At 31.7% G+C, this 24,025-nt stretch overlaps 2 protein-coding genes across 2 annotated transcripts; both read right to left on the bottom strand.

The window, feature by feature from the left end:
- Positions 1–613: 613 nt before the first annotated feature.
- On the bottom strand, positions 614–9,352 carry LOC143058132 (atrial natriuretic peptide receptor 1-like). The gene is made up of 8 exons (XM_076231593.1): positions 9,202–9,352; positions 8,211–8,354; positions 7,239–7,410; positions 5,810–5,959; positions 3,899–4,022; positions 1,823–1,997; positions 1,305–1,403; positions 614–753 (listed from the first exon to the last, which is right to left on the bottom strand). The coding sequence occupies exons 2-8, from the start codon at positions 8,278–8,280 to the stop codon at positions 614–616; spliced, it is 930 nt and encodes a 309-aa protein (XP_076087708.1). The 5' UTR covers positions 8,281–8,354; positions 9,202–9,352.
- Positions 9,353–14,447: 5,095 nt separating this feature from the next.
- LOC143058130 (atrial natriuretic peptide receptor 1-like) lies at positions 14,448–20,148 on the bottom strand. Its single transcript, XM_076231591.1, has 5 exons — positions 20,017–20,148; positions 17,287–17,378; positions 15,863–16,004; positions 15,252–15,338; positions 14,448–14,455 (listed from the first exon to the last, which is right to left on the bottom strand). The coding sequence occupies exons 1-5, from the start codon at positions 20,036–20,038 to the stop codon at positions 14,448–14,450; spliced, it is 351 nt and encodes a 116-aa protein (XP_076087706.1). The 5' UTR covers positions 20,039–20,148.
- Positions 20,149–24,025: the final 3,877 nt, after the last annotated feature.

The following is a 24,025-nucleotide window of genomic DNA, read 5'->3' as shown; positions in this document are numbered from 1 at the left end:
GTTTTGTGCATAGGTAATTTTCCTTGATATTTCACTCCGAAGAAGCGACACCATTTAAGAATAAGACTTGCACTGTTATGGACAGGATCAATTGCAATATCTTAAAGTTGTCCATTATATCAAACATTACCGTAAGTTTATGCACATGTTATCCTTTCATTCCCTATTCATGGGCATTATGTTGTCTCGTCTGTGCTTCCGTTCGTCCGTCTGTCCCGCTTCAATTAAAGTTTTTGGTCGAGGTTGTTAACTTTTTGATGAAGTTGCAGTCCAATCAACTTGAAACTTGGTACACATGTTCCCTATGATATGATCTTTTTTTGCCATATTGGAGATTGTCCCCTATTTTAACGGTCTACTGAACATAGAAAATGATAGTGCAGATAGGGCATCAGTGTACAATGAACACATTTTTGTTTTTAAAATAAATGAAGCTATATTCATCCATTTTAAATTTCTGGGTACCAGTTATAATTGAAATTCTATCCTTGACTGTTTCTGTTCTTATGCATCCTTTGCTTTCACATATTTGGCGTAGGGCGTTCCTAATAAAAGTAAATCTATAAAGTCACTCAGGGAGAAAAATCTTGTACTTTTTTTTTTATATATACGCTTACTTATCAGTATCAGATATCAGTATAAGTATAATTTTCGCACCGACCTTTATTTCGATATTTCCCCGAGGCTCTAAATTAAAGCCGCCATGTTTATCTAACAGACTCTTTGTATCAGGACTAACATGTATCTTCATGGCTGAAATGAATATGTAATATTTTGATTAGTATGGTGAAACGCTCCTCTGAATAATGTTTGGCATTAGTACATTTCGAATACGTTTTGACGAAAAAAATGTGCGCATCTAATCGGAACCTTGATCCTTGTAAATTTATAATTATAATTTCTAATAAAGTGTTTAATCTCTTTGTAAATGAATTGTAATCCCTTTTGGTCTAATTGCTTCCAAAATAACTACTTTTCCTTTTCTTTACATGCTTTGGGCTTTGGACATCCTTGAATCAGATAACGGGGAGTTTGGAAGTTTGCCTCGGTACTTGAGGAAATGTCGTATTTCACCTACAATTTAAACCATTACTCTTTGCTTTTCAACTATTTTTTTGCTATTTTCAGCAATCATAGGCATTTTATCCAAATAAAGAATTAAACGCTTCTTTTTGTCAATTAATTGAGGATTCAGTATAACGTTTCCGCTTGACTACAAAAATCAGGATGGCACCTTGTTGGCAACTGAGATGGTGTTGAATTTCAAGAGGATAATCAATGATTGACTTTTAAGATTTGTATACCTTCTCCGTGTGATTCCATTCTGGAGGCAGTGTTCACAGTATCTCCAAACAAACAGAATCTAGGCATTTTGGTTCCAACAACTCCGGCACATACTGGTCCTGTAAAAGGTGTTGTGTTGTATTTTTGCAACGCAATTTTTATTTTAATAATTAAATTTCATAGAATAATGTAAGCATTGTATTAAAAGGTAGAAGAAGCGTTTCAAAACCGTGCCAAAAATGAGTGCAAATACTTCCAAGGCAATCGGTAGTGTAACGAATAATTCAATATGTTACAGACAGTAAATATGTTTTAGAAATAGCACATTGATAATTGTGTATGTCAACAGAAAAGGGCTCTATCTACAGAGCTGCAGGACGAAACAGCATAAAGCAGAGATATCGACAAATGGTTCCCAAAACTCATAAAAGATATCAAGCTTGTAATTTTGTCGGCTGCATGATTCGTCTACACGAGACTCGTCAGTTCAAAGCCGGAGAGAGAGAGACAGAGAAAACAGAACATGCAAATAATATACCCGAATGAATTCCTATCCTAGCTTGTAGGTGTTTTCCAGGGAAATGTCTAATTTTAAATATTCCAACATTCTGAACTATTTCTAGTGACATCATGGCTATCTGACGAACGTGGTCGTCTCCATTCCGTGTAGGAAGACCAGATACTACCATGTAGGCATCGCCAATAGTTTCAACCTGCAAAATGGTATAGAAGTACTTCATATGCAGATTATGCACACATCACACGTGTAATTGTTATTGTTTATGCGATGATGAAGTTGCCTTTTAAATTCGAATTTATCCAGTGCTTTCATATTGGATAATGTTACTTTAAACAATATGTATTCAGATATTATATATTCACAAAACGATATGATATATTTGAAATATTATTAAGTATTCAGAAACAATAATCATGTTTCCAGAAGTATTTCAGTGATCAGAAAATACAAACTTATTCGGTTTTATTTGTATTCGTTTTCTTGTACATCTAGATATTGCACATAAGACGAAAGCTAGTTTTGAAATTTCTTTCTATTTGGAACAACTTCATTCCTCAAAGTCAATTTTGTTGCATGATGGATTTATTGGAATGCAGCTTTTTATTAAAAGACACTTCATTCTGAGGACATTTTCATTTGTTAAAATTAATAATACAGTATCAAACTTATAACTGATAGCTAACAAATAGAGGCACAGAACATATCTTTTAAATACATGTATAATGTTATGTATAAATCTGACTGTGATTCAAAAGAAGACACGATGTCCAGTCTGGTAACTTTTAGTTGGTGTGTCATGTATGAAGATTTCTTATCGTTCATTTATGTGAAGATTGAAGTTAGAAATAATATGAACAAATGAAATTACATTAGAATGCACAAAATCAGCAATATTTGACAAGTTATTATTGTATGTACGTCTGTTTACTTACATGTATCTTTTTTCGAACACTATATGATCGAAACTTGTCGCATGTCTAACATCTAACGGTTCATTCGCTTTTTCAGGATCTAAATGACTATAGATTATCTCATTGTCCGTACACAAAATGAACGTAACGTTACGTCATTGGTTGAATTTCCATTGTTTAGAACGTTTTAAACCAATCACAATGTTTTTTGAAAATATTACCCAGAATGCATTACATTCGTAAACAGCGAATTGTTAGCTATAAAGCTTACCTTGTAAACGTCATATCGTTCGATGATAGCATCAAAAACACAATACAAATCATTCAACAGGTCCACAACCTGAAATAGGACTTATCATGATGCTGTTTATTAACGTAGAGGTATATAAAAAGTAAATACATAAAGATATACTGCATTAAGGTGGTACCTAACACTACAGGGAGATAACTCTGTAAAATCAGCAGAATGTTTTAATGACGTTGTGTTCATAAGGGAATATCAAGCTTCTCAATGATCAAAATAAATGTTTGTCAAACTGCTATATAACCAGTGTAATTTTTCTGATTAAACGGTTGGTTCAAATTTTTTGAAATTTTTATATTTTTGTCAAAGGGTCAAAGTAAATACTTTGTCAAAATATTAAGAAAATTAAACGAGCCAAATTAAATTTAGTTAATGTGTTAAATAAACAGTAGTATACCGCTATTCAAAAGTCTTAAATCGATTAAGAGAAAACAAATCCGGGTTACAAACCAAAACCGAGGGGATCACAACAAGAAGAAAACAACGAAGCAACAGAAAACTGAAGTGCAACAAAAACAAACGACAATGCAACATACATAAAAACAAACATTTTAAGAGATATCCGTTGTTAGTGTGAACAAAATGAAATGAGTTCGATAAGACAGAAACCCAATAATCAAATAACCCAAATATATCTAGAAAACATCCAATGTCTTTAACAGTAGACAAGAACTTTTACATTACGCCAAGCTCTAAAGTGTTCCTAGTCATGGAGCACAAACAGCTTACCTTTCCCAGCACCTGAGTTTACCACTTTGATGGGGTGTGTGTTGTTTAATTTTTACTTTTCTTTGTAGTGTGTTTTTTAAATTTTTTTTTAATTTGTTCGTTTTTCGTAATTCAAGTGTTTTTTTAAATTTCATATATAACAAATTGTACCTCCATTGGCGAACTCGCTGCCGATATAGTAGTGAATCCTACAATATCACTAAAGTAGATTGTAACACTATCATAAGCCTCTGGCTCTACTATCTGGTTGTTCTTCAGTTTGTCTGCAACTGTTCTGTAGTGAAATAGTAATTATTTTGAAATTCTTACGATTATAATGTGATCGAATTTTGACAGCGTTAATCAAATGTCGAGACTCATTGTATGGTTTAATTTTGTCTTAATTTACTGAATAGAATATAGGAAAAAGTATGCTGTTACAACTTAACAGTGTCTGATAATGAAATACAGCTTATCCGGTTTTGGTCCTTTTATGGACCTTCTGGAACGATACAAATTATCACACATCGGACGTCCTTATTAATAAATAAACTGATGATTGATACTTTACCAGGATTGAAATTGTATATTTGCGCCAGATGCGTGTTTCATCTACAAATGACTAATCAGTGACGCTCGAATCAAAAAGTAAGATCACAAAAATACTGAACTCAAATTGGAATGTCCCTAATCACATGGCAAAATCAAATGACAAAACACATCATAAACGAATGGACAACAACTGTCATATATCTGACTTAGTACAGTAATTTTCAAAGGTAGAAAATGGTGGATTAAATCTGGTTTTATAGCGCTAAACCTCTCACTTTGTACGACAGTCTCATCAAATTCCGTTATATTCACAATGATGCGTGAACTTAACAGACATAATAAATTAAATAGTCAAAATATGGGTACAGCAGTCATCATCATGTTACAATTTTAAAAGAAATACTTTCGCGTGTCTGACGTCAGAAAATGTATACGTCACATTTTTTTTCGTTCAATGTTTATACAAACAAATTTATAAAATTTCACATGGGCAATGTTATCATACAGGATTAAAAAAATCAAAAGTATGTCAGAATTAATTTCAGAAATAGACCAAGATTTAAAATAGTCCAAAAGTTCTATAAAACTTATAAGAATCTACAAATGATTCATTCCACTACGTAATTAGATAGTTTTGACGTTTGTGGTTCCACGTATTTTCCAATTTATAATAGAAATTTAACATAATGACATATTATAGAACAATAGCATAGTGACAGGATCTTTTAAAGTACAAAGTCACGTTATAAGAACCAACGAATTACAAAAAGTTGCATATATAAAACGCACCAGCAACAATGAAAGATAATACAAACACATTGACGGGATGTATGAGTACCGAGCCACGTTAAATGGATATTACAGAAAACAATCCAACAGTAAAAGCAATATTAATAATAGAACAAAGACAAATGAAAAAACAATATAGCATGTTGTTAAGATGATAAACAACGTTAGTACACAGAATCTATACACCAAGACCATCATGTATTATTTGTGAAGTAGATTCGGAATATTTATCAACAAGGTCTTGCTACCTTCCGATGAACTTTTTTTAGAAAAAAGACGAGACGTTCTTTGACAAACCCCTGGTTTATGAACTTTCTGCTCAGACACTGATGACGTTTTACAAAGTCTGAGTAGGAGCTGCGAGCTCTTGAATATCGAATAAGTTGTGAAATGTATATCTCATATGCAGGTGTAGTTTGTATATTGCTACTAAGATGGGTGAAATTTATCATTTCAAAATTAAAATCGTCTGGTTTGTCATAAATATGTTAAAAATGCCAAATAAAAAATGAAGTTGAAGAGCATTGATGACCAAAAGTTCCTTCCAGTTTGCCAAGTACAGCTAAGGTTATCTATTCCAGAGGTAGAAAAGCCTTAGTATTTCAAAAAATAAAGAGAGGATTTTTGAATCCTCCAACTCAAAGTGCTAAATCTACTAAATTGGTATAGATATTTCCAAAGTTCATTACACCACTCACTTTTTTGTTTTTGTTAGAAGTTTTACTGCTCTCTATAACTTACTTTGGTAATAATTGTTCAAGTAATTGATCAGATTTCTTCTTTTCTTCAAGAAAAGCTTCAGTCCTCTGTCCTACTAATTCTTCAAGATTGTTAGCATATTGTTCCATACGTCTTAATAATGCATCTAAGATGTTGTGACTAGCTGATATTCTTTGGAAAGCCAGGCAAAAACAGAGGATAAAAAAAAATTAAAAAAATTACAGTCTTGAAAGATATTTGACGATTGAATGGTTGATTGGGAAATACAAAAGTTGAAACTATAAAAAGTAAGGAGATACATTCATCATAAAATTTTGTAAGCTGGACGTGCGTTTAGAAAGATATGGCTTAATACAGCTTAGGTGATCAAATCTTGCATTATAATTACATATCAATACATTTAACATCATAAAAATTCAAAATAATAAATGCGTGTATTAATTTATGAATTTAGTAAAACATCTCATTTCCGTTTCCTATACTTATTTAATAAGAGTTACAAGGAAAAGCAACACTTAGATTTATTTCAATATTTCTTATAACATAACATTATTGTAACGAAGATATAAATGGCAAGCCGTTTTTTTTTTTGTTGTTGTTGGTATATATCTATGGTTGCAGGTGTTTTACAAACCGATTTTTAACACTAGCAAGAAAACATTGATGTGTTGCTCTCACAGAAATCATACATTTCGTCGTTGAATGATTGATTTTCGGTACCGCGTTTGTGATTCTATGTTCGATGATATCTGTTATATGAACAAAGATATTGAAAAGTTTCAAAATTTGTCCACGCTGTTCATAAAATAAGGAAAAAAAGGATGAAAATGCACCAAATGTTTATATTCAATATGAGTATTCACATCTTGTCTATTACAACTATCAAATTATTGTTCAAAAATGTTCTCCAAAATTTCCTACCGGGTTAACTGTTTCACAGATATTCGTTGATATAAATGTATAGATATTTATATTTATATTTAGTATTGGAAGACATTTATATAAACAAAAACAATTGACAGTACAAAAATGATTTTTTGTATTTGAAAATTCGTTCTATAATTTCATGATTTAAATACAAATCGATCAAGATACCCGGCATATAATTTGTTACGACGGACAGGCATTTTTTTTATACACTAGCTCATCTGTGATAACAACATTAACGGTAACAATTTTTCAACGCCATATGGCCATTTCGACAACGAATGTCTCTTAATTTAGTGATGACTGACGCAAAATATTTAAAAATCCAAAACACATTAGACATATGAAGCGCACCAATAGATGGAAGGTTAAATAAAAAATAAAGTTAATAGTTTAAAACAATTTTATTTGACCATGACGTATCATCCCACCAAAAACTCGGGACATTTTACTAGGACGGAAAAAAATAAACGATGACGGTAAATTCCTTATTTTCCGTTATCGCACTGAATAATGTACATACCCGGTAATTTCTTTCAGCTGTTTCTTGATGGAACGAAACGTTGGTCGCTTGAATAAACTTTCATCCCAACAGGCCTGCATCAAATCAATCATCCTAGGTACGTCATCTGACAATGATGGGAGAGATGGTCTAAACGGGTTATCTCCCTTCGTCTTTACTTTTCGAATAACATCTGCGGTACCAACAATATAAAGAAGAGAAATAATATTGAAATTTTTTTGTATTAGCTTAGATTTTCAAATATATATCTTGTTTTAATAACATGATAGTTCGTAACAAAAATGCCACAGTAATATACCGGTGTTCAAAAGAAGTCATAAATCGAGTGAGAGAACACACATCCGGGTTACAAACCTAAAACGTCATTTGACAATGCTGAGAGAGATGGTCTGAACGGGTTGTTTCCCTTTGTCTTCATTTTTCAAATAACATCTATGATATAACCAAAAAAAAAGAACAAAAAAAAGCAGTTGAAATAATTTTTTTTATTAGGAGTTATTAAAGGTACCGGGTAGGTCTTCAATAACATGTCTTGTTTTTATTCGTTGAAGTCTTCATTCTTCTGTCTTGATTTTTGAAAACTTGATAGTTTGTATGTTTGTTGAAAGGTCATACAATAAGGTAGTTTTTTTAATGAAATACTAGGAACCAATTACGAAATCTTGCCTAAGTTTAAGACATATTTTGAACCATTATGCACATTATGGAGCTTCAATTTGATTTTAATGATGAAGGGGGAGGGTGTAGATGACAAATTTTGTCCTGCATTTATTTTAAGTTGTTATCTTGTTTTTTAATTTTTCAATTAATTCGATCGTATCTTTTTTTTACTTAAATTGTCACCCTGTATTTTATGGCACAGTGTCTCATCCAGCATTTGTTTTTTAAACTGAAACTCCTGCCCTGCCTATTTTTTTCAAATTTCGTCCTTGTCCCCTTTAATATCAAATGATAGCTCCCTTATGTATATACCGTGGATTGATGTTTTCTCTGTTTCCTCTTCAAATGGAGACATTCTTGTGAGAATCTCAAACATTATCATTGCAAAGCTGTACACATCTGACGATTGGGAGACTTTGTCTCCTCTCAAACATTCTGGGGCAAACCATATACATTCTGAAAATAAATTAAAGCGTGTCTAATACCAGTTTAAATTCATTGCAAAACTTACAGGAAACTAAATTGAAAAGAATTTATGCTGTCATTAGTAGAATTATATTTGCTCTTTAACAAAACATGAGTAGGAAGTTCCATACAATATAATGAAACAATTTTGAAGATGGGGTTATAGCACCTTTAAAAACATGAAAAATAAAGATGGTAAAGTTCTATTCATCTCTTGCACATTTTGCAGCCTATCCCACTTATAAGCCTTACAGCACATTTTATTCACCATTTTATAGTCTTAATTAGATTTATTTGCTTAGAGACATATTGACATGCATTTAACATGTGTATCTTATATATAGCAATCTATATTCTATATTCCATATTCTATATTCTGATTTGTATTCTACATTCTATATTCTAATTTATATTTTATATTCCATATTCCATTTTTATATTCTAATTTGTATTCTATATTCAAATCTCTATTCTATATTCCATATTCTATATTCCATTTTCTATATTCCATTTTCTATATTCCATTTTCTATATTCCATTTTCTATATTCTATATTCCATTTTCTATATTCTAATTTATACTCTATATTCTAATTTATACTCTATATTCTAATTTATACTCTATATTCTAATTTATACTCTATATTCTAATTTATATTCTAATTTATATATTCTGTATTGATTAATCATTAAGAAACTTTTATGAATGATAATTGAATGTGACAAAAACCAACACCTCATAAATTCTTATACTTCAACTTGAACTCTGTCCGTCATTCCAATGCAATTTTCGTTGCATATTTCTCAGGAGCAGAAACGCATATGATATATATTCTTACCTTTTTCATTTTCCACACATTCGAGATGATTGCTTCCCAAAATAGAAGGTAATCCAAACTCGGATATTTTCAGGACAAACCGACTGTCGATTATACATCTATCGCTGTTCAGTCGACCATGAATTAAAATTGGTGAAGCGTGAAGGTAAGACATCCCCTAAAATTAGATATTGAAAAAATATTAATCAATCGACCGTGATTTAAAGTTTTTGATGCGTGAAGGTAAGACATCCCCTTAAAATAGATATTGAAAAAAAGACTATTCAATCGACCGTGGTTTAAAATTAGTGAAGCATGAAGTTAAGACATTCCCATTATTTTATATTGAAAAAATTGTACATGTAACTATTGAAAATACATGTATGTATTCCAATTTTTACATGTCTCACCAACCACTGTTATCAAAATGTTCGTATCTATGTATGTTGGCGTTTGTTTTTGTTGCACTTCAGTGTTCCTGTTGTTTCTTTGTTTTCCTCTTATAACTGATGTTTTGCCATTGGTTTGAGTTTGTAGCCTGGATTTCTTTTCTCTCAGCTGATTTACGACGTTTGAACAGCGGTATACTAATTTTGCCTTTATCCATCTTTCAAGCACATTTGAAAACCAAAAATTACAAAACAAAACGTGCAGATTTAAATAGCAGGCACCAATAGTTGAACACAATTGACCGTTTTAGATACTAAAACTTTGTTATAAACATATTAAAAGCGTAAGCAAAATATATAATTACTCGCTCATTATGGCGGTGCTTAAAAGTGTCGTTAAAAATACCAAAAAATTAAAAAAATAGTGGGGGAAAAATACTTTACATTGGCTAGGTCAGTCACTAAAGCTGCTTTGAAATCCCAATCAAGATTTAATGAGTCATTCTGTAAGATATCCTGAAAATAATAATAAAAAAAACATGCACGTAATATCAAACAACTACTTCTGACAAACAAAGCTCTTCTATCTTTTGTTAATAAAAGATCCTGGCCCTTGGCTATCTATCATCTTATATCATGAAACGAAAATACAATGCAGCTTTATATAAGAGGAAGCTCACATTCCAATACATGTATGAATAGGATGAAGATTTTTATTTGGAAATATGAACGATTTATCACGAATATTACAGTATAAACATTGACAATAAAATTAAGAATGGAAATAAGAAAGGTGTCAATTCAAAGAGACAACAACCCGACCATAGAACAGACAGCAGCCGAAGTCAACCAATTGATTGACAACGTTATTTTGATTCATTTAACTCGAGTAAAAGCTTTTAAAAGATGACTAGATAAATCACTTCAAATTTTTCGAACAAAAAGTGTGGTGATGTCGAAATCAAATACAAATTATACTGATTTTTCAATTCTGTTTACTAAAATGCAATGAATTTAAAAAAATACTGGATAATTTGTTACTGAAGATAAGCAGAGAAGAAAAGTGTATGAGACACAATATTCCACAAGATAATATTTCATAAGATAAGATGTCAAGATCTCGAAACTCATTCATTTTACTTGTAGACAAAAAAGAACCTGGAAACAAGGTAATGGTCCCTTTTCAATATCACCTATACAACTATTTAAAAAATATGGGTCGATGTCACTGCTGGTGGACGTTTCGTCCCCGAGAATATCAGCAACCCAGAAGTCAGCACTTCGATTGTGACATGAATATCAATTATAGGGTAATTTTATAAATTAACTGTTTGAAAAAGTATGAATTATTTGAAAAACCGAGGATTGTCATATCCCATACATAGATTACCAGTGATGTATTTGGCTCAACCTTTTGCAATTTTGAGTTCTAAATGCTCTTCAACTTCGTAATTTATTTAGCTTTTTTTTTTTTTTTTTTTTTTTTTTTTTTTAACTTTTTTGAATTCGAGCGTCACTGATGAGTCTTTTGTAGACGAAACGCGCGTCTGGCGTATATATAAAATTTAGTCCTGGTATCTATGATGAGTTTATTTATGTAGACGAAACGCGCGTCTGGTGTATCAAATTATAATCTTGGTACTAATCAGCATCACATTTAATACCTTATATGTAAATAAACTACAATGCGGTGATTTTTGTTTTGCAAAAGTGAAAAGTAGACGTACCTGTAAACTTCCTCTAGAACAATCTTCCATTACTAGGAATACACCTCTAAGAGTCCTATATAATCCGAAGAATTTAACCAAATTGTTACATTGTAGGTCTTTCATCTGAATTAAAAAAAAATACTAACATTTGTTATCTGATATTTTGTTTCTATGTATATTGCATTGTGGTTAAAATTTTGTTGCGCTTCATTGTTTGGAGTGTTTGTGTTGTTTCGTTGTTTTCCTCTTATAGCTGAAGTGTGTCCCTCAACTTTAGTTTGTAACCCCATTTTTTTTCTCTCAATCGGTTTGATACTTTTGAACAGCGATATACTACTGTTGCCTTTATTTATAACGATTTCTTGAACAAACAGGTAAAATCACAAAAAATCTGAAACCCTGAGGAAAATTCAAAACGCAAAGTTCCTAATTAAATGGCAAATTCAATAGCCCAAACACATCAAACGAATGGATAACAACTGTCATGTTCCTGTCTTGGCACCGGTATCTTATTATGTAGAATATGGTTGATCAAACCTTGTTGTATAGCTAGCTAAACTTCTCACATGTATGATAGTCAAATAGTTACAATCATGTGTTTACTCTAATGTATCCCAAGTTTTTACTCTGTAATACGTACAGGAGGGCTGACAATAGTTTGGATGGATCTGACTCCTATATCATTGGTTTTTATGTTGTTTGTTGTTTGTGCTTAAGCCAAAATCAATGCAGTTTGTTCTTCAACGTTGATTTTTTTTAATTTATCTCTCAATATCTTTTTTTTATTTGGAAGACGATCACTATTAGTAAACTGTGGATTCATTTATTATGGTGGCTACAATTTTCGTTGTTTGAGAAAAAAATGAATTTTCGTGGTTGTTTGACTTCGTGTTTTTCTAAAGTCTGTATACAGGCCAATTGAAATTTTGTGTTTTGTTGAACATCTTAATTCCTGATCCATCACATGAAACCACTAAATCCACGATAATTAGTATCCCACGAATATTAATTAATCCATAGTAGTAACAACTATCATCATAAGAGGGAAGTTAATTCAACTCACAATGGAGGTTTTGGTGTTAAAGACCGTACGGTGACCCTTACTTGCTTACTTCTCCCTGACTTTGTCTCTAGTGGAGAGTTGTCTTATTGACATTATTGATTATTATTACAGAAATCGAAATAATGATAATACTGAACATGCTTTCCCCACAAAATAACGTGGCGTACCTACATTTTTTAACTCTATCAGGAATTTTCTGTTTACAACCATTTTGAGACAATTAGTCTTCATTACTGCAACTAAAGTACCCTGTAAATAGTTGATATAAAAATAAAAAAGGATTTCAACGGCACAACGAAAAACCAACTATACAACTTATACAGTTTTCCACTATCGACAAGAATCTTTATCGAGTTTAGATAAATAATGAAATAATGGGAACAAAATTGAAAACTATTATAAAATGGGCCCACATGTAAGTTAAGACTATGTTCTAGGAAATGAGGCACGTTAAAAATGATGAAATTCGTAGATCCATAGGAAATATTAACTTTAATAATTTGTATATATTCCACACATATTCAGACCCCACATATTTTGCTATGATTGCATCACCCGCCCTACAAATCTCGATTCTGTATAAAGTATGTTTGTTACTGTGTTTCAAAATAACAAGCTTTTCAAAAGACTTGTATTAAATGATATTATACAAGTAAAGGAACAAAAAGCAGAAAACATTAAGGGTCCGTGTGCTTATTTTTAAAATATAAGCCAATATAAATTTTGAGGGAAATGAGTCTTTAGTTTTTCTTACTTTTAACTTGAGCCACTTTTCTCTTTTTTTAAAAACTATGAAAAAATAAAAAGGACTTCAGGATATTTTTAAATATAGCTATTTAAACTATATGTAATATAATTATAAAAAAGAAATATAAGGGTTAGTGTGGAAATTTATATAATGGAACCACATGGATAAAACAAGAGGATTCCAAATGTCTGGCAAAAATACAAAAACAAGAGGAGCAATCATCCTTAAACAGTGGTTTTCATACACCTTTACCTTATATAAAGCTGGTTTCTTATTATGTGATGTGAAGTCAGTTGTGGTGCTTGTTATCTCATTTTGCAAGGAACGTAACTCATCAGTGCTCTAGAAAAATCAATATATCATAAACAAATATTTTTGTAGGAAAAAAAAGATGTTAATATTCTACGCTGTTCACAAAACTTACCACATTTCTACTTCAAGCCAGTTGCTCTTTTGTAGGTACTGCATAATTTGCATAATCTTCAATGATCAACATCTTTAGAAAATATTTTTTGTAAAGATGAAATTTTCAGAAAAGTGTATTATTTAAATAATGCCAAGACCATCGAATGATAACTTGGCTGATGGCATTTTCGCTAGCCAAGGGTTACGATCCACGCCTCCCTCTACTCCCTTGCAGATGAAGTCAACATTTGTGATAACAACGTTGGGCCATCTATCGATTGATTAAAGTCACGCCCATTCAGGATACACTTTTCTTTAGCAATTGTAGCATTTGAACTCTCTTCAGTGTTAAGATGTAAACACGGTAATGTCTAGAGTCTACAAACTTGGTGGAGTAGGAAACGAAAATGTATGTTTGACATTCTTACATTGGTACACGAAACAAACACAGGAACTTTTATTTGTTGATTAAGAACATTTCAATTGTTACTTAATATCGTCGTATGTTTCTGGGATAAAGACTTCAATTAGCACGTGACGATTGTGTACATACATTTTCTACATTAACACGTGATCATGTTATATTCTCTTTTTGATTGGATGCAGTCAGTTACGACTGCAACCAATGAAAATCATTACCTCGTTGATTCGAAGTTCTTAATCCGCCAAGGGTGAAGAGGAAGAGAGTGGATCGAAACCTTGACCAGCGAAAATGTGCTGATGATTAATAAGGAACTTATACTCCATCAAAAACAGTACCGCTAGAGTGATAGTTCAAAACATTCAATATGTAAACTAGAAATCTTAAACGAGGCAAATGTCTTTACTTTATGATAAGTACCCTACCATCAGCATGGAAAATTTGCTGTGTTTACTACCGACCACTTGTGACCTGAATATGATATCCTCTAATCGAATATTCCACCACTGACTCTTCAAATCAGCTTCCTTTTTCAATCGTCTAAAAAAGTGATAGATTGTCAATCATAAATTATTTCCTTCAATTCTCAACTGATTTCTATTTCTCTTCCCTCTACTAAAATATCGATTTATGACCTTCGAACAACGGTGTATTTTTGTTTATAGTAATTAAGATTATAACAATATGCTGAGTGCTGTTCCCTTATTTTCTTATTTATTTATTTTTTACATATTATGTCTGTTTGATTTGTTTGAACATCGTTGACAATATAATGGAATTTGATACGACAGTCATAAAAGTGAGAGGTTTAGCTAGGTACCATTTTCTACGTGCCATGTCAGGAATATTACCATTGTTATCCATTCGTTTGATGTGTTTGAGCTTTTTATTTTGCCATTTGATTAGGGACTTTTTGAATTTTCCTCGGAGTTCAGAATTTTTTTGATTTTACTTTATGCTTCTGTTGCCTTTATTTATATGTATTCGTGAGATATATTTTCTTTTTTCATATAATGCTGTAGACATTCAATCATTTTAGAAAAAAGAGGAAGTGTTAGATGTGGTGAAGGACAGAATAAACCCCGGAAAATGACTGTACCAAGTTAGAAATATGGCAGATGTTTTCACTATTTCCATTTGCTTTCCATTTGTTTCCATTGCTTGAAAAGAGTATATGATTGTATTTGTGTATTGTGTTGTTTGTTTATTTCGATTTACGGTTTTATATTGTACCTTGGGAATTCTTCACTATTTGCGTACTGGCATATCAGTGTTTTTTTCGCTATCAGAAAGCGGACTTTCCCCCTTACTTTTATATATAACTTTTTGATAATACTTAACCTGTTCATTATAAGTCCTGCTACAACTACTACAAGAAAAACAGCAACAAACAAGCCAGCTATTAGTCCAGTAGAGTTAAATTCTATAAACAAAATGGGGAAAATAGTTTTACAAATTGCATAGTTGATTTGCATGGAGCATTATTGTCTTGACATCATCAAATTAATTATTGTTACTGCTGTTTAGCAACTTCTTCTGACATTTCTGTCACAAACAATTACTCAGTACCCGGAGTACAAATTTTGTGATCAAAACACAAAATTCATTATTTTTATTGGTTGATTATTTATTATGATAATCGTTTAATGACTGTAAGTCCATGACTAGCCATATAATGACGAACCATTGCTATTGCACATTTAGTAATTATGTGCATAAACTATCATATCCCTCCCAGACAAAACTTACCTTTGCCAGTTCAATTTTTTCTATATATTTGACCTATTGTGTTTGTGATTCTCTAACATAAATCAAATTGCGATTTAGACTGTAGCGTGACATTAAAAACTAATTGGTCATCTGAGTTTTTTCCCATGTGCAGTATTTTAATCAACATGAAAAAAACTGCTGTTTTTCTGACACGTTGATGAAAAATCATAACCAAACCTTTCACTTTACAGTGGGGATTATCTCCCTTGAATCCACAATCTGGAATGTTCTTTGGTGGTCCTCGATCTGACGGCCAATGTATTGAAGTCTCATTTCTAAATACCATAGTTCCAATGGAGCCAAAATATTCTGCAACAATCTGCAAATAGTATAAGAAAGATGTAATAAGATGAACTGCAAAATAGTGCTAAAAGGAAATAACTAAATAACGTAATTTACAATGAAGTCATGAGTGCTACTGGAACATTTAGTTTTCAAATCATCCTAATGTTTCAAACCATAACAGGCTCATGAACATTGATAAATTTTAAATGTATTTTCGTTTATAAAGACAGCAACTCCAAAACATACCAATGAACATGGAATAACAAGTTTATTACAAAACAATCATGATTAATAAATGAACAATAATACAAATGTTGGTTTTTTTCAGTTAAGGTGAAAAAAATTAAACGAGCCAAATTAGATCTAGTCATTCTGTTTGGTACAATCTTAAAAGTAGTCTTTTGGAGATCTTTAATCCATTGATTAAATTAGTTCCACCGCCATACTTTGAAATCTTGACGTGTTATAGTTATTGCTTGATACATTAAAACCATAATTTACCATTCTAACCCATACTATTTGTCTCTAGTGGACTCTATTTTCCAGAAACAAATGTAATGCATATGTAATTTTATTTACGGAATGACTGTAGTATTTTTTCTGTCAATGAAGAAATAACATAAAACATTTGGTGCACACTGAATTACGCGCGTAGCGGGTTATTTAACAGTGTGCACCACATTTTTTATGTTATTTTGAATAGACAGAAAAAATATTACAGTCATTTCTTATAATTTAATTTTAAATTCCATTTTAAACCTTAGATAACCATGAAAAAACGTTGATGACGTCACGGTCACATGACTAAATTATGTCTATGGGCTAATAACAGAATAACGTCAGCCAATCAGAAGACGCATTGCATCCAAAATTAAATTATAATAAGATAGAAATAAGAAGATGTAGAATGAGTGCAAAGGAGATAACATTCCATCCAAGTCATAATATTTATAAGGTAAACATTATAGGTCTTCAACGCGGAGTCATGACTCATAGCGATCGTTAAGCTATAAAGGGCCCATACTATAATACAGATAAACAGCCTATAATTGCAAAAAATTACTTTGATACATAATACTGCATCCACACAGCACGAGCAACAAACCCTGCAGTAAAACATATGTCTAAAAGAGGGGCGAAAGATACCTGACTAAGCAATTCGATCCCCACTAAAGACCTTATGTGATCTCAAATGCTCCGGAGATTAAGCAGATCCTGCTCCACATGTTGCACCCGTCGTGTTGCTCATGTTATTATATTAACTGGAAAAACAAAAAGTAAACGTAGTTTTTCTATGCTACTCAGTCTGTACTTACAACAAAATCCCCAGAATCCATGTTCATGTCTAAAAGCTGAAAATCTGGTTCTCTATCCCCATTCTTATCAATGGATATTTTACCACTGATACCTAGTAAACAATATGAATACTTTGAAAAAAGAACCTGCCCATTTCAGGACGAAAACCGTGTTTTAAAAGCCTTATACAGTCCTGGAATGGTTCAAAATGCTGTTGTTCTGCATGTAGATACGCTTTTTTAAACTTTAGTAATAGCTCTTAATGTTATCATGCCTTAAACTTTACACTTGTGCTGTATTTTTATAAGTGCTTGATTCTAATTGTGCTTAAATTTTATTTGTGCTTTAGTTTCGGCATGTTTAAAATATTTATTTATTTAATGCTTTGCATTTATTTCAATATGGTTTTGCTGTTATATATTTTGTCTGCATGTTGTGAGTTTTAATGTTGTGTTAATGTTATTTTATATATTTGGTTAAAAGCTCTGAACAGCTTATGTTTGTAATGTTATATTTGAATCTAAATAAAAAAATAATACTTCCGTATTCATAACCGATACAGATTATGCCTTTCTTTAACATTGCAAGATATTTAACAAGATTTTTTTAATAATTAGTGAACTTTCCAAAATGAGTTTATTCTTTTTGTCAATAATCCAATACTGTATACCACATTGACGGCACAAATTTGACATGCAGTTCTTTGAACTGTATAGAGTTTATGAGAGAGAGTGTCAAGTTATCCAGTACTTTACTAGTTTATGAATGAGAGTGTCAAGTTATCCAGTACTTTACTTCTATGATTAACATTTCTACTTAAGGTGGTACCTAACACTACAGGGAGATAACTCCGTAAAGTCAGCTAAACGTTTTAATCACGTTGTTTTGTAAAGGGAATATTAAGCTTCTCAATGATCAAAAACTGCTATATAACCAGTGTAATTTTTCTGACAAAACGGTTGGTTCAAAATTTTTGAAATTTTTATAGTTTTGTTAAAGGTTCAAAGTAAATACTTTGTCAAAATTTTATGACAATTAAACGAGACAAATAAATTTTAGTGAAAGTGTTGGGTACCACCTTAATGTTTGGAAAATAATTTATCTGAAAAATGTGAATCTTTGTTCGTTGTATCAATATCTTTAGAAAATCTAAACTTAGTTTATTAGGCACAAGAGGAAAATGTTTAACCTTTCAGGCTAATTTTAATATAGACATGTCACGGTACTTTTCTATCCTAAATTTATGTATTTAGTTTTGATGTTATATTTGTTATTCTCATCGGATTTTGTCTAATGCTTAGTTCGTTTCTATGTGTGTTACATTTTAATGTTGTGCGTTTCCCTCAGTTTTAGTTTGTAACCCGGATTTGTTTTTTTATCTATCGATTTATGAGTTTCGAACAGCGGTATACTACTGTTGTCTTTATATATGTCCTTAGGTGCATATGACCTTGCTTTAAATATATCTTCAAACATTTGAAAATATGAATTCTGTCTTGATATTTTTGTAAAGTGCGAAATTTGAGTTAGTAGACGTGGAAAATCTAACAACTGGTTTGATGCTGATCTGTAATATTTTGTTTATTTTCTGCTTATTCCTAAGTATGTACTTCCTATGTTTGATTTCCACAAAATTTATCAAACAGATCACTATTAACTTTGAGTATCCGTTGTTAAATTTTAACAAGTTTGATATTTTCAATACATACTAGAACACACCCGCGAAATCGCGGGCATTCAGAGCGTAGTTTAAAGTATGTAAAGTGTTGTTTGAAGAATTTTGTGAAATATTGAATGACTGGAGAATTTCAGCAAAAGTATCATAAATCATAGGTTATTGGGGACAGGAAAATGTTTTTTTTAATCCCTCCTCCTTTATTTCCAAAATTCCCAATGTGTGGTTTTCTATCAATTTCAATATGAATATACATTTAGTATGTTATGAACATTTAAGTAAGGAGCCTGTAATTCAGTGGTTGTCGTTTGTTTATGTGTTACATATTTGTTTTTCGTTCATTTTTTGTACATAAATAAGGCCGCTAGTCTTCTCGTTTGAATTGTTTTACATCGTCATTTCGGTGCCTTTTAAAGCTGAGTATGCGGTATGGTCTTTGCTCGTTGTTGGAGGCCGTCAAGATGACCTATAGTTGTTAATTTCTGTGTCATTTTGGTCTCTTGTGGAGAGTTGTCAACATGGCAATCATACCATATCTTCTTTTTTTTGTAATCAATGAATTTTGAAAAAGATTTAATGACTGGAGAAAAGGTATCAAAAGTGCACATGAATAATTTTAGCGCTTATCTGTATCTATATATAAATAAAGTGTATTTACTTTCAATTCTAAGTTTTCTAATCGATCCATGGTGGTCATTGATATAGTATACAGACCCTCTCTATTCAATAAACTCTGTGACCACCGTGGATAGTAAACTTGAAAATGATAGCAGATAGAATTCTGAAAATACACTTTATTCGTAGTATATGTATGTTCAAAGTATACAGAAAAACGCAAACCGGAAATATAATCTGACTTAAAATTTTGTGCAATGACGGGACAATATCCGGATGCCCTTTTTCTCGTTTTTCTCCCAAAATAACTAAATCTGAATAATCATATGAATGGATGAAAAATGCGACTATGCACTGTACCTATAGGACACAAAGGCGTGTTGATTAATTTATTGTGGAAAGAAGAGAAGCGACACCCAAAATGAGGTCTTCTCGTTTAATAGTATAGATGTCTACTTACCATGAAACACTCGATTTTTCATTCTTTTACTTATATTAAGACCATCTCGTATATCTCCTCCGTCCGCTATTGTTTCATTGATGATTTGAGCATACACAGAGATTGAGTCATAAAAAGCAGTCGTGAATATATTTACCTGGTAATAGAAAATTCCAAAAATGCGACTGTCATACAAGTGAGAGGTTAAGCTAGATATAAAACAAGGTTTAATCTACCATTTTCTACATACGAAAATGCCTGTACCAAGTTAGGAATATGACAGTTGCTGTCCATTCGTTTGGTGTGTGTGAACTTTTCATTTTGCCATTTGATTAGGAAATTTCCGTTTTTAATATTCTTCGGAGTTCAATATTTTTTGTGATTAAATCTTATACCAGTTTTTTATTTTGCTTTTATTTTTCCTGATGAAGGTTAATCCAGGAAAGCGCTTCGGACGCAAACATTTTATGAAGATGTTTATGTTTCTCATTGACTTTGATAAACGGTGGTGGATTAGAGACACATTAAAGTTTTGAAAGTTTGATTGGCCCAGGTGTCATTTATGACAACGACGAACTTCTATAAGACATTTTTGACAAACGTTGGTGGATTAGAGACACATTAAAGTTTTGAAAGTTTGATTGGCCCCGGTGACATTCGTGAAAACGACGAACTTCTATAAGACATTTTTGACGATGAATAGCATATTTCTTAATAAGTCGGTTAGGTTTCTGCACTAGTTATTGTTTTAATTTGTATAAAATATCTAAACTTCTTAAATATCTTTATTTGGCTGACATGAACAATATCTAAATTAATGCTTTCGTTTCCAGAGCGCATGGATTCAACACAGGTTTACGTCAAGGATTTTTGTTGCTTAATCATATTTTAACTTTCGTTGACTGTTGTTGTTATTTGTTCGACTCGTAACATTATCATTTATCTCCTTTTATCAATTTTCTCAATTAAATTGATTCAAACTCGTTTTGAATTAATAAATAAAAAAATCAATTTTTTTTTCGCTCATCTTCGCTACAAACGTCATTTTAAATGCTGATCCTTAAAATCTGATTTTCTCAACATTTGATATGATCCAGGAGAAATTTTTATTTTTCAATGTATAAGTTAAATCTATAATTCTGGTAGGGTGGTTTAAATATAAGGCAAATCAATTTTTTTTTGAAAATGATTAGCGTTTCAATATACTGTTTAATAAAAATAAGATGTTGTATGAGTTCCAATGAGACAACTCTCAATCCAATTCACAACGAGTAAAAAGTAAACAAAGAGCCTTGGCTAACACCTAACAGCAAGCTATAAAGGGACACAAAATAAAAATTGTTAAATAAGTAAATAAGGAAGACAACTGAATCGGGAATAAAGAATCAGAAACGAGAAACAGCCATGAGCCTTATCAATAAATGACATTCAAGATTGTCTGCTGCCATGTAGAACACCCGTGGTATATTCAGTTTGAATAGTTAAACTTGCCTAAGTGCCTGAAAATATGTCCTTCAGTTAGTCACGTACTTCATCTAAAGAAAACAGGTCATCAGAGCTTATAAAATCAACAGAATAAAAAAGAATTGCTAATACTCGTGTTAAGCACTGCACGAAATCCGTTTTGTCAATTAAAGATACATCTTTGAAATCAATATCATAATGAAAAATGTTCAATCGTTAGGATTTCACACCTGAGACATAAATCAATGGTAAAGATAGTTTGCTGAGATAAATCTTATAACTAACAATTAGGGGGATGGTAAAGGGTTATTTTCGTGCAACGTGTTTTGCCATTTTGATTTCACGTGCTGCCGTGAAAAAGGTTCGTTATTCACCGTGTTTCGTGAAATCGGTAAAAAGATCAACGTGCAAGACATTTTTCATTATTCGTTCATCGTGAAATGGCAATTTTTTTTCGCGTTCTTCCGTGCATATACCCCCTTTACGCCCCTCAATTAGGTTAATGCTATACTTGATTGACCGTAATCAAATATATCTAGGTTAAAAAAAAACATAATGAGAAATAAATGTATCGAAGCTTATTATAAAAAAGAAGATGTAGTATGCTTTTTAATTAAAGAACTCTCCATGATAGACTAATGACACAGAAATTAACAACTATAGGTCACCATACTTTAAGCCAGCGTATCCAACTTTTCCCTTATCGGACTAAAACAATCTGATTTTATGTTTCACGACTGTATAATGACTTCAATTATATCACGCGTCTTTCAAATTCAGAAAACACTGATCCCTTTTTCGAGAACAGTTGCGTGGTACGTGTAAAATAGTCGTATTTATTTTCTTTTTTGTAGCTAATTTTTGTAGTTATCAAAAAATATGAAGATGACAACTCACCATCGAGAAACCAAATGATGCAGTTGTATTTGTTTCATGCTTTATATATACGTTTATAATAATGACTTGCAAAGAGCCGTCCTGGAAGAGTTATGAATGATGACAACGTCTGGTACTGGGATGCATCAGATCTGGTCATGATAAAACTCTTAAAACAATCAACTTAAGTTACTCTCTTACTCTTGGCCTTTTAAACTTTGTTTTATTCGTGCGTCATTTTATTTTACGAAGCGCGCGTCTGGCGCAAAATTTCAATCTAGGTGCCTATGATGACTTAATTATATATTAATATTTAGGGAAAATACTGTTTATTTTTTAATGGTTTTCTGAGTATGTCATCTTTTGTCATAAATCCTCCCGTTTTTATGATTGTGTGGTTAGATAATTTAAAAATAGAAGCACGCATATTTATTAGAAATATGGTATGTTTACATTGATTGTGTACATTAAATAAAGGATTCCTACCTCTTCGTTGTGCATTGTATAATTGTACTCGTTGAATGCCGTCTCTTTAACGTCTTTCACAAATTGAGTGAATAGTTTACTTTCGGGTCTGCTCGGTTGCAGAACAAGGACTGAGTCATAAGCAGATCTAGCTACCTAGGAAACAAAACAAAGATTGATACACAGTGCAGGAAATGCTTACCCTTCCGGAGCAAATGATTTCACTCCCGGTTTTTAGTGGAGTTCGTATTGTTTCTTATTTATTATTTGTATCTGTTGATGTAAATGTCTTTTGGTTTTATGAGTCTTTGTTTACTCCTTGGTTTTGATTGTTATTTTCTTATCACCGGTTTTGAGGGCTGCAATGTAGATTGGTGAATGCTTATTGAGCCATCTTTTTAAAATAAAGTCGTTATCATTATCTTTGTTATTATTTCAAAAGAAAATTATCTGAATCACATGATATCGGACTTCACTTCAAATATCAAGAAATGGACTTTTAAAAATATATATACATTTATGTTGATTCAAACTCATATAAAGCCTAGATTGCAATTGCAAATGAATTAATGAAAAGAGTCATCGCTCGGATTTGTTCGTTTTGATATGGCTTTTATATTTTAATTATAATGGTGTGTAACATATTTGGTCCCTTGAACTTTTGGTCTCGAGTGTAACGGGATATTGAACACGTGTCTTACTCCCAGAAATAGGCTTCACGTTTTCATATTCTTTCTAAACACATTCATTTCAGATAAAAACAAAGTTTGCCGGCATACTTCATATCCCTTTTCTACAGCAGCTGTTTCAATTTTCAGTCTTTGGTTTATACGAACTACTTTGCATTACTAACTAATTTATATGTTTTATGTCCTTAATATGAGTTATAAATAAATTTAACTCTAAAAAAAGATTAGCTCATGTATATACCTCATCAAATTCATCCATTCTTTCCCAACTATGAAGTCCTGTATGCTCGACTTCATAGAATCGAATAAACAAATGTACATACTCTCCATTTGTCATTCCCAACGACTGTGCAGCTAAAATAAGCTTCCGAAAATCGTCGTCTGTGGATATGGTTGCAAATACTACAATACATGAGTAAAAATTAAATCTACAAGTCTAGAGTTACTTTGCCTACGTCATATCCTTTTGACAAAACATTTCGGAGTCTTGATTATCAATTTCACTTTACTGGCCTTTAAGACGTTTTGATTCGATA

The sequence above is a fragment of the Mytilus galloprovincialis genome, chromosome 14 (assembly GCF_965363235.1).
Source record: "Mytilus galloprovincialis chromosome 14, xbMytGall1.hap1.1, whole genome shotgun sequence".
NCBI lineage: Eukaryota > Metazoa > Mollusca > Bivalvia > Mytilida > Mytilidae > Mytilus > Mytilus galloprovincialis.
This window is presented reverse-complemented; position numbering and strand designations above follow the sequence as displayed.